The sequence below is a fragment of the Sturnus vulgaris genome, chromosome 1 (assembly GCF_052056855.1).
Source record: "Sturnus vulgaris isolate bStuVul1 chromosome 1, bStuVul1.hap1, whole genome shotgun sequence".
Taxonomy (NCBI): domain Eukaryota; kingdom Metazoa; phylum Chordata; class Aves; order Passeriformes; family Sturnidae; genus Sturnus; species Sturnus vulgaris.
In genome coordinates, this window is record NC_142243.1 from 114,784,262 (window position 1) to 114,796,356 (window position 12,095).

The 12,095-nt window shown below is 39.9% G+C and overlaps 1 protein-coding gene across 3 annotated transcripts in view; it reads left to right on the forward strand.

Moving 5' to 3' along the window:
* Positions 1-2,666: 2,666 nt before the first annotated feature.
* Positions 2,667-12,095, forward strand: part of SPIDR (scaffold protein involved in DNA repair) — a 193,852-nt gene continuing 184,423 nt past the window's right edge. For all 3 annotated transcript variants that reach the window (XR_015807293.1, XM_014874307.2, XM_088174758.1), the window contains exons 1-3: positions 2,667-2,710; positions 9,579-9,734; positions 10,638-10,716. Coding sequence is in view for 2 of the 3 variants with exons in the window: in XM_014874307.2 (XP_014729793.2) it covers positions 2,696-2,710; positions 9,579-9,734; positions 10,638-10,716 (250 nt within the window). In the remaining variant the exon portion in view is untranslated. The remainder of the gene's footprint in view (positions 2,711-9,578; positions 9,735-10,637; positions 10,717-12,095) is intronic.

Genomic DNA, 12,095 nt, shown 5'->3' on the forward strand with positions numbered 1-12,095 from the left:
CTTAAGGATTAAAAAGATTTAAGTGTTTCATGTTGTTTCCTAAAAAAAAACCCTAGAAAGCCTGGAATGATAAAACTGCAACACAGTCTGCAGAAGAAAATGTTATTTTGGATCTAGACTGTGATTTCTCTGGTATCTAGCCTAGGCCTTTGGATCACCTTTTGCCTGACAAACTCATAAAAACCTATCTGACCGTGAAAGACAGACTAAAATATTTGATGAGTTTTTCCTCACCTACTTCATCCCAGTTCAATGTCTGGGATACTTGTGACTTTCAAAACTTTGCTGAAGAAATGACTCAAACGAAAAAACTTTCTGTGTTTGAACTTGACATTGTCTGTACCAGACTTTGTACACTGGAAAGCTTTTAAAGCTCTAACTTAATGCTCTGTAAGAGGAAATGAATCCATAAACCCATATTAGAATGAAGGACGGGCACATTCAATCAATAGAAACAAGTGCGCCAAGCTTCAGTAATTTAAGCTTCCTTATCGTTAACTCATCCGTATAAAATATATTTTGTTTCTTTGAAAGAGTTCTTTCTACATGCAGATTAAGGAACATTGGTGCAATCAACAGCACCAGCCACAAATAAGTTACCTTTTTTTGGATTTCACTAAAAATCACATTTTTATTGCTAACAGAAATTTTATAGTTTTCATAGAATTTTGATGCAACAGAAATACAAAAAAGTACACCATTACTTAATGTTCCTTGAGCAGCAGTAGATTTGATCTCAAGTGCAAATACAGTCAATCAGTATATCAGATAAAATAGTGGACTCAAACTATTATATAAGACTGTGAAAAGATAGATATGCTTGTATATGTAGTTGAAAAACCAGTTCTTCAAAAAATAACCAATTGTGTTAATTATTACTTCCAAAATATAATGCACAGAAACTTTTAAAACTTGAAGAATAATCTAGTGGTATTATGAAATTTAAGCTTTTGTCAAGAAGCTTAGCTTTTATTATTCTTTCTTCACTATTTCTAATTATTATTATTATTCTAATAATGAAACAGAGACATTATTTTTTTAAAAGTTGCAGCTCTGTTTTAGTTCCTAATATATACGGTGGTTTTCTCCATGTACTTCCATGTAATTTCAATACTTGTTTGTGAAGAACATGAAAACAAATAAAAGGAATCTGTAGATTGGGTCACCTTCTTGGGATTCTATAGAAGTAAGTTCCTCCCAGGTGTGAGCACCTTGGAATCCTTGGAATCAGTTTATGCACAGAAAAAAATACACTCACTAAAGCAGACGAGACTTCCACTGGTCCATTTCTCTGTGGTTTAGCTCTAACATAAGATTATTTAGCTAAGCACTGCAATAACATACATTTTCAAAGGAAACCACCTTGAGGATGTATAATAGAATTAATTTGTCAGTCTGGTAATTTCAGAAGAAATACTGCAAATTTTTGGAAGGATGAGAACCCAGTGCTTTTAATTCTGTTTTGAATATAAAAATCAAAGGCAATTTGGATGATGATGTTTCTGTCTCTTCTGTTTGCAAAATCCACTTTAATTAGTGGCAGTTTTATAAAGGGAATGCCAGGCGGGTATTTGCCATAGGGTGCTTTGGGAAAAATACAAACTGAACCATAGACGGATATATATAATTAGGGTTCAACAGTAAAAATGCAGTCATGAAGTACCTTCTAACAAAATGTAAGTATTTTATAAATTCTAATTAAGCTATGAGATACAACTACCTTATTTTACGAAGATTTATTACTTGTGTTTAACAGCAGCACTGGCAGCCAAGGTGACCTTGTCCAGAATATACAATAAGCAATATAAAAATAACCTATCTGTCCCTTTTCTGCCAATGTTTCCACTTGCACCAGTAAAACATTTCCAAAGGTGATCAGCCTTTTATCCTTCTATTAGCTGCAACTTATCATTTTAAGGAAGAGAACGCTCGTGCAAAGCAGTTTCAATTCCAAGTCTACATCTTGGCACTGACATTACCCTTTTTGCCGGTAAATTTATCAGCTTTTTGTTTAGGAAGTTTTAAAAAAATCTTATTTTAATGGTGTAACAGCAAATGTACTTTTCAAGTGCCTTGTGTTTAGACATTACTTGCTTAGGTATCTAGCCAGTGTTTCCATCCCTGTGCTATCTTCCCTTGTGGTGTTAAACATTAATTTGAGATTTACTTCTGAGTGAACCCGGGTATCACCAAGGATGCAGGAGTGAACTTGGCTATCATGAAGGATGCAGAGGCAAAACCCACGCTGAAAATCTCCTCAGAGAAGAACAGAGCTCAGACATCGCTTTGCACATCTCCTCAAAAATCAGCGCTGCCAACTCAGCCCCGGCTCTGGGCAGGCCCAGTTCGCGGCAGCCCCAGCTCCGCCTCTCTCCAGCCGGGGCAGCTCGGCACGGAGGGCAGGAGGGATGCGGTGCCGGCAGCGGCGTTTCCCGCTGGGAAATCCCCGGTGCGGATCAGATCCGCTCCCGCGCCCCCCGGGACACCGGCCCGCCCCCGGCGCGCGCGCACCGAGCACCCCCTGCCCGGGAGCCCCGCCCAGCCCCTCTACGTCACCCGCGCTCCGCCCAATCAGAAGCCGCGGCTCCGGCGGCGCCAAAGCTGCAAAGGGCGGGCGCGGGCTGGGGGTTCCCTCGGCCCCGCCCCCGGTGCTCCCCCGCCACGTGACCGGGGACGCGGCGCCGCGCCGGGGGCGATGCCCGGCGGGAAGGTACCGACGGCGGGACGGGAGGACAAGGGGCTCGGCCGGGCCGCGGAATGCCGCCCTGCGGAGCCGAGCCGTGCCGCTCCCCGTGGCGATCCCCGCGCTCTTCGCGGCGGCCTTGCCGTGTGCCCTGGCCGCCGGCCAGCCGCGCCTCCCGGCCCCATGCGGGGGCGCGGGGGTGGGTGGTGGTAGCAGCGGCGACAGAGCGGCAGCGGCGACAGAGCGGCAGCCGCCGCGCTGTTCCCTCGCTGTGCCCTCGCTGCCCTTTGATACCCGGCTGCAAGGCGATCCTTGTGTTGGGAACCCGCCACGCTGGAGCGCGGGGCGGGAACATGGGCCCTTCCCCGCGTTCCTGGTCGTGCGCGCGGTTGCGCAACACGGACAGTGAAAAATCCATCGTGGCACGGCTGCTCCGAGAGGAGCGGGGAGCTCGGCCTGCTTACATGGCAGTCGGGGAAAGTTCAGGGAGAGTAAAACTTGAGAGGAAAAGAGAATTGTGGGAGTTGGCCGGGATTGACACTGTTTCGAGCAGCTTCGCTTCCCGGTCTGCGAGCGCAGGGAGGAGAAGCGCCCCGTGCTGTTTTTCTGTCCTTTTCCTTTGCTAATTTTCTTGGTGCATTGGATGTTCCCCGCAGAGGGGCAGTTAGGATGTGCTGGCTCTGATTAGCCGTGCTTAGGCTAATATTGAGGTACTGCTGAAAGAGGGGCTACAAGTGTTGTTTGATACATAGCGCTGACAAATAGAGTTGACAGATGGCAGATGTGGTTCTTGGAGAATTTTGTCTATACTGGTGTGCATGTTCAACTGCTTTTAAAATATAAGCACATTTAAAGTAAATTTCAATGGGAGAAAACGTCAACAGCAAGCTTAGAAATAAACTACTATACTTCACATAAATTAACCCGTAATATTGTCACTATACATGTTTTCCTCTGAAAGGTTTTAAGTTCTTAGCTGGTGAAAAAATGCTCGCTGAGCTGTCTTAACCAAGTCTTGTTGCAATGTGATAACAGCTTGTGAAAATAGTAACTCCTTTTGCTGACAAAGATAATGTTCCTTGATGAATGAAAGCTTACGCTGATCAAGGGAAAATAGAGCAGTGCTCCCCATTGCTTGACTATTAATTAAACTGGTTAAAAACTCATGCCAACCTGAGACATAACAAAGATGTGTGATGCTGTTATTATATCCTAAACATTTCGGATAACTTAATTTTGTGTAAGCTTTTATAAAATACTTCTGTTTTAACTGCTTTCATAGATTGCAGACTTCTCTCTAACAACTTGGCACTAATTGTTAATGCAAAGTATACTTCAATAGTATTCTATGAGAGTTGGGGTTTTTTTCAATGTAAGCATATAATAATTTATGCTCTTGCTTAGAGGATGTGTACATTAAAAATCCTGACATTCAAATGGTAATCTTATATACGTCAGTGTAAATCATTGAGAATAGTCTTTCATTTAGTGTCATAAAAATCATGAGCACAAAGAAAGGTTTTGAAAGAGTGATTTTAAAATTTTGGTCTCATATCAATAGCAATGGGAAATTTATTTTAAGTTTTTAATTTGGTTTTAATATTTCTTTACCACGAGAGTAGAAGGAGGTATGGTATGGCAGATTATCATTGCTGTGATTGACTGTCATACAGTATAGATATTTTTTAAAATCAATGATTACAAATTGATGAGGACCTTTCTACAGACTGTGTTCCTGTGAATCATCTTTGGAAAATATGCATACTGATTTTCATAGGAGTAAAAAATTAATCTTTGCTGGAAAAAAATTCAGACCATGACGTTAAGTCTGCAACCTTTATTTGAATCTTCACTTAAGAGTTTAAAATGCAAGGATGTTTTCATATTAAATTAGAACTTCACTTTTAATCTAGGCACTAAAAACAGTAGTTACAATTTTAGGAACTCAGTATCACGAATACAGTGTTTTGCTGAAAATGAGATACCTGTTGTCAAATTCGGTTTCGTGCTATCTTGGCATTGGACTTTTGAAGGCCAGCACAAGCTAAAGTGTTTTAGTTGGAGTACTTTCCTGTGAAACTGATGAGAACAAAGGCAGAAGATGAGGATGGCTGTTGGTCACTGTTTGATATTTGCATACTTTTATGTGATTGCTCCCTTCAGATTTTTTTTTTTAATGTGAAAGGTCTCTGGCAACTAGAGCTGTGATTTTTAATAGTTTTTCATTCTGTTCAGGAAGAAAGTAACAGTTGTATTTGAATACTTCTGAGTGATGTTTAAATGATGTGACTAATTTTTGGATTTGAAAGCCAGTAGCAGGAGGAGTTCATGTGGTGAAGTGTTTTATCACTAGTTTTCTCCTTTGGCTTATGTTGCTTCTTGTGTTAGAGAAGGTAATGTGTCAAAGAAATGCCACTTGCATGTGAGGCAGATAATGTATTGGGTCATGTACTCCTGGGGGCTCTTCCCATGGTTTTTGGAGTAGCTCCAGAGAAGTGGGGTTGTCTGGAGTGTAAAGAGCGTGTAGTGAGTGGCCTTTGAGCATATCATCCCAGTGACTTTATTTGGGGTGTTTCTGGGTACCAAGTCCTGGGCATGAGTAACCACACAGATTGGTTGAGTGGAGATGTTCTCTATAGCAGCATCTGTTTAAAAGTCAAATCCAACACCCCAGCCCCATACTTGCAGTAGTCTGTTGTATAGTCACTATACATTTTCTTTGTTTTTTTTTCAGAATGCCTTCCTTTTCCTCTCACCTGCATCTATTTAGGTTTACTTACCTTTATGTTACTGGAAATCTAAAGGAGTAATGGGTTAAAGTTGCTTGCCATGCCCTTTATGAGGAGGGCTTGGTCCTAATTCCACTAATGCCAGCAGAAGTAACTCAGTTTTTTTTCACTCATTTAGAAGGAACTGCTTCAGAGACAAAAATGCAATGCTTTTGTGAACAGAGGTCAAGGCAATTTCTATATGACATAGCCATCCTAGCTTTCCCCTTTTTAACTCAAAATTTCAGAGGTCATATTTTGGCTTCTGACACCTTACGCAATTTATAAGGTTCTTTGTCTGACTGTTTTTGTGATAAATCTTGATTTTGTGATGTATCGCAGGTCTACATGCTGTTGCTCTTTTGAGCCTGATTCAGTGATTTTTTTTTTTAAGTCCAATACCTTGTTTCTAGATACTGCATGCATTCCTTCAGTAAATTAGACAAGCTTTTTTTTGTGTGCCCCATTTTTATTTCAGATTAAAAGAAAAAGATTATTAACCTTGTGACTCGATATTAAAAGAACTCGCAGTTGTTGCTGCATTTCTTTGGGAACAACACAGACTTCAGATTAGCTTAATTATAAATATTTATTCCTGAGAATTAAGTTTCTTAAAATGTTAATTTCTCTACTGCCTTGAAGCAGGCTGGAGCAGAAGCAAGAACCTTTAAAACTTGCTGTCTCTGCATGCCAGCAGATGCATTCCTGTGACAGAAGTCTTTGGACACCAACCCTCTGTGCCAAGGTGGCTTTGCAGGGGAAGGGTGACAGTGCTGTCCCTAACACTGGCACTGTTCCCACCGTGTCTGAAGGCAAAGAGCCAGGGAGGCCCTGCAGGCTGCTATCAGCTCCCTGGCACCTGCTCCCAGGCCCTCTCAGTAGCTGTGGATTGAAGCTGTAGGTCCAATTTCTTGAATTCACATCAGATATTTATATAGAGAGATTTAAATTAACAAGGAATTTGGGATGAGGTAATTGTCTTGAGGATTTTTTTTTCAGTTTTTTAAGGTAGTCTAGAATGTGGGAAATTGTGGAAAGATATTAATGTTAGAAACATGGAACTCAAAGCCACTGCTGTCAATATCAACAATCCTAAGTCCTTCTCTTTTGCTTCCTTCCAAGTGGAGTCTGCCAGAATTTGCCATACTTGAGGAATATCTCATGTAAAGGGTGTATCTTGGGTCGGGACTTTGGGGACTGTTTTCAGGTTTTCTCAGTGACTGTAGTGGCTATACATTTCTGTGTGGTGGTAGCAGAAACACTCAAGATTTTCTTGAATCAGGGGAGCAGGATGTATGATAAAACAAAGAGCTAATTAACCGGATCTGTCAGCAGTACTGATGGTTCTTCAGGTTGTAATTAAGCTGACATGGTGTCAAGCAGCTGCTGGAGTGGTCCCAGTGACCCTTGTATCTTTCTCGTGCTGCTGCACCAGCTGTAGATAACAAGTGCTTCTTCCCAAAGAAGTTTTCTTACAGTTTGGTTCATCATTGCTGTGTCTGCACATAGTCTGGCAAGTGCTAAGTGCTTGGAAGGAAGAAGGGGAAGAGTGGACTCCAGTTGTTTCTGGTTTGTCATGGAACCACCTGCCCTGAGACAGCTCTGTAGTGCTGCTCTGAAAACCTGAGCAGTCCTGCCTTTAATCTGGCTAAGGAAGTGCAGGGTTAAATAAAACTCTTCTGCTGTTAAGTCATTAATTATGAAAAGTCATTTTTCCTGTCACACCCGTGACTGTCTAGTACTCTGAATTTCGGTTGTTTAAAACCCACTTCCAGTGAAACTTTACATTGCACTCTAAATAGAAGTGTAACCATCTAAACATAAACCCAGCTATTTGTTCTACTCAGTCTGCTTTTTTAACCGTGTTGCCTGTAAGCATATCCTTCCTATTTGCACCTTAACCCTTCTTACGTAGGAAGAGGGAGTTACATGTAGCCTTTATTCTGCTGATTTTTGTATGGTACTCCTTTCCCAAATCGTGGCAGTTGTGCAGCAGTGGCCATGTCTCAGCTGCCACATTCTGCCTCTTATGTCACACTCTTTCTTTCCTCCATTGATATTGCACAGCACAGAGACATTGAGGTTTGCTGTGAGGAAATGTCATGGTTTTAATAACAACATGAATGGGAGACTTAACAGAGAGGAACTCCCTAGTTCTATGTTCATTAAGCTTGCTAACAATAGAAGTATATTACAAAGTCTGTGTCATGCAGCGCTTTGTGCATGCAATGACGTCCCTTTCTTTTTCACTTACTTGCAACCATTTCTGCTTTTAACTGACCATCAGAAGTGATGTCATGTAAACCAGCTTGCAAACTATTATGCTGCTGTTGGCACAGACATGTGTTCCTCGAAACTGGAGTGTCCCATTCAAGAAATAAGCTTAGGTGAATTGCATTTGATACTGTAAGTCTACATCTACAAAATGTACCTCGCAAAATCTTCTAGAAGCTACAAAACCAGGCATGTAAGCAAGACTCCCAGCACTAACTAAGGTTAAGAGCCATCAGAAGCGCTTGACAAGAGGAAAGCCCAATGTAGAGGTTCCTGTCTAAGCAGTCTGAAAATTGAGGCTTAGGCCAGCATCTTCACTAGAAGGGAAGCAGGGTTTAAATTCTTTGTGTCATAATGTTACCTTTCTTGTTAAACTGTTGTAGTCTCCTTATCTGACATCATGTCCTTACCAAAGTGCTGTTGATTCCGGATTTAACATCATGCCAGATTCAAGATTGTAGCTTTTGTGAATCTGTGGGAGTAGTTATGGGAGCAGTTTGACTTTGGTGATAATGAGTAGGTGCTTTGAGGTGTATATACCTCTGGCAATTTTAGCAGAGGCTCTTAGCAGGGTCAGTTATCATCAGTGGAAACTGCAAAGCGCGTTTGTTTTGCTCTGTCTGCTTACCTTGCACAGCAGGACTGTGTGACTGGAGGGGTGCAGTAAGATGCTGCTCACTATATGCTTTTGGAAACTGCTTGTTTCATTCTCAAGAGCACTGAAAAAAATCTGTGGAAAGCAAACATGCATTGCAATTTACAAAATGGACAAAAAGTGCTAAATGTTTGTGCTCTTAGGCACATGGTGTGATTCTTGAGTCTGTGCAGGGCCAGGAGCTGGGCTTCCGTGATGCTTGTGAGTCCCTTCCAACTCAGAATATTTCTTCTCTGATTCTACTTTCTGGTTTTTTGTTGTGCATATGCTTGACATGTATGTTACAGTCCTGATTGAGCAGCCTGGCAGAAAATGTGTGTGCTGAGTAACTTAACTTTGGAGTTATAATTATTTATAGGTAGGAACTATAGTTGCTTGAGAGAAGGCATATCAGAAGAAGACAGACATATTTGGATAATACAGTTAGCATTTTCTAAGATAAGTTTCAGTAGCACAGTAAGATAAGATGTTTATCGTGCTCAAGTTCAATTTCTATGTGTGAATTGGTGTTGAATCTGTGAGATGACTTTGGATGTGATAACAGGCAATTCTCTCATCTTCAGCTATTTTCAGATGTTACAAGCTCTTGCTTGAAATTAGCACCGGATGCTGATCAGCGTCCTGTTTCATGATTTATCTAATAATCTGAATGACTTTGGCATCCCATATAAGGGGAAGGCAACATTTTTGGTGTGGAAATAGTTGTGAAAATAAGTGTAATTCTTACCTCTGAAAGAGCCTGGGGTGGTTTTTTTTTTTTGGTTGATTGGTTATTTTTAATGGTGAACTGTTTAGTGATACCTAGTCCGACCTCCTGCATAAACAAAATTAAAGCAGATTAAATATGACTTTGAAGGCATTATTTAGTTAAAGTATATTTGACTGAACAGTTCCTGTGTAACATAATATTTTTAGCTTCACTGAGCAGCTGTCAGGTACTATGAGATGTAACTTAGACCAACAGAAAGTGTACTTACCAAAAATTTAATTTACCTATGACATTGGTGGTGGTGTTTTTATTTAGTGCTGCATAAAGGATGCTTGCAAATGTTTGAGACTTTTTAATGAGCTCAGGAAAATTGGAATTTGTTTCTTAACATTCAGATAATACTAGGGACAATCTAGAACAAGTAAATTTAACTTGAAATTGATTATGTCTACACAGTGTTTTTAATGGGTTTGTTTTTCCTTTCTCTAGCGGAAGAGACTTTGGAATGCAGAATGCACACCATTCCCAGATGAGACACCCCTACGTCTGAAAAAATCAAATGTCAGGACATCAGTGTCTGCTACTTCGATTTCCAATGCGTGGCTTAGGTGTGGAGATGGTTTTCAGAGCACTTCAATGAAGGAGGTAAAATGCTGCCTTAGTGGTGTAACAAAGAGATGCAAACTGACAGTGAATTTCCATGCTTGAGCGAATAATAAGATGTTGCCTTTTCTTTTGGTGTTGTTTCCTAACTAACTGCATATTGTTGCAACTGTCAAAATAGACAGAAAATGGAAAGCACAGTTACATAAGGACATTGTCTTAACTTGTTAGTGTAACTTGCTGAGCATATGTTAGTACATTGTGTTCTAGATAGTACTTATCACTTAGAAAATTTCAATAACACACTGAAAAATGCAAAAGAAATTTGACATTTGGGATGGAATACTACATTTCCCAAAAAATATGGAACAAAAATGCTATAGTTTGCATCTGAAGATTTTTTTGCTAGACCTAAATAATGTGTTTGCAATAGTGAATTAAGTGTAGAAAATCCTGCTCAATCAGCCAGCTCTGAATGAAGAGTATTTTGTGCTGACCCAAACTGCTTTTCTATTTCTTCTTCTGGTACTGAGCGGTCACAGTGTCACATATGTTGTGGGATATAGTAAAATCAGACACAGGGAAACCAAGTAATTGTTTGTGTAACTTTTCAATAGGACACATGCTTTGTCAAGAATGTTGTTACTGCCCACTTTTGACATTTTAGTGCTGAATATACTGGCTCTTGTTCTTCTCAAGGTCATGTGTGATTTCTGTCATAGCCACAAAAAGCTGTATTTTCCAGAACTATGGTAATTCAGATTTTATGTTACTGTTCTTATACTTTAATACGTCATTATATTAGAGTATTGTAGAAGATTTTAAAATTAATTTGAAATTGTTCTGCAGAGCTTTGGTGGGTAACAACAGCTTTGAATATATTGATACATGTTAAAATTATTTTTAATGTCTCAGTGATTAAATCTCTGTCTCTTTTTAATATAGTCCCAGAGGCCTTCTAATAAGAAATCCAGGATTAAGAAACGTCTTGGACCACTGTTAACATCTGCTGAAAGTGCATTTAGTATGTTTTGATTATTTTATGTTAACATTGTCAGAATATTGTTACTTTATTTTGTCCTGTATTGGGGTAGAAGTTGGCTCAAAATACTGGTTTCTTTCTTTTTCTGTTACTGTAATTAGAAGCTAATTTTGATAAGACATAGTCTCTCGCTAGTGTGGTGGGGCTCATCTATTCATCCATAGTGCCAGAAATTTATTCTGCAAAGCTGCAGGCATTCAGCTATTGCTTTTGAAAAGGTGAAAGAATTATCACTAATGCTGTATGTGGTGTTTATTATAACTAAGATGGGATATTGAAATCCTTCACATTGTTATTAGGAGGGAATGAAAAATAGCCCTTAGCTGTATAGATTGAAAGTGGAATTATTCTCTCTTCTTCTAGACAGACAAGCAGGCATGAGAGAGCACATATTTTGTAAATATGGGCAATAGAAAAACAGAGTTTTGTCAACCTCCTGCTTTTACAGTCTTCTGTATGCCCCCAAGTTGGTTAATATTGTCATTTTAAAAAAGAACTCTAGGCAGAATAAAGAGGAGGAGGACTTACTGACTCTTTCTAGTTCTTTTTTTTTGAGCCCAGAGGAAAGGAAAGAAAGAAGGGATGATATTTTTCAGTCTGCTTTTCTGCTTGCTTCAGCAGCTGTGCTGCTTCTGTTGGCTTTAAGTAGGTGACCTACTGGGCACTTTTATTTTTTACCTCTTGAGGTTCTAGCTTTTCTAGATTTCTAAGAAGAACCTCTCTGTGTTGCAGGAGGAGATGTGGTTGTGTTTTTCTTTTCCAGGCCCTTCTGCCTAATTCCAAACCCCCAATAATAGTCTAAATTCCCATTTACTTATAATGTTTTAGTAGTGGTATGAAGTGGAAAATTCTGCCTTCCAAGTTCTGTATGCTCTGGGCTAAACATGAATCCCTTTCTCTTTGCCTTTATGATTAAAAATTATGCAGAAAAGTATTTTGAATTAAAATGTTTTACTTCAAAACCTCGCCAGCTTTTATTTGCAACACCTGAGGAGTTTCCTGTCTCGAGAGAGGAAAACTGAAGGGTAATCTTTACTGCTGGAATACTTTTATTCCTTTGTTACCCATTGGATAAAGTCAGAGAGCTCCTAAACCCAGAATTCTAAGGACAGTCTTTCTTTAAACCACTCAGCATTTTACAAGGGTACATGTGTGGGAGTGGAGGAGTGTTAGGACTGTGTGTAGGGGGACTAAATGTCAGACACTCAGACTTGTTCTCACACTGCTGAAGGACACAGTGCTATCATTTATTGTGGAGAACTAAACTGAAAATAATTCATGTAAGAAAAACATATGAGTTAATGCTTCAGTATTAATCTCTGCCTAGTAACAGAATTTATAGTTTTGCCTATTAAAAATAG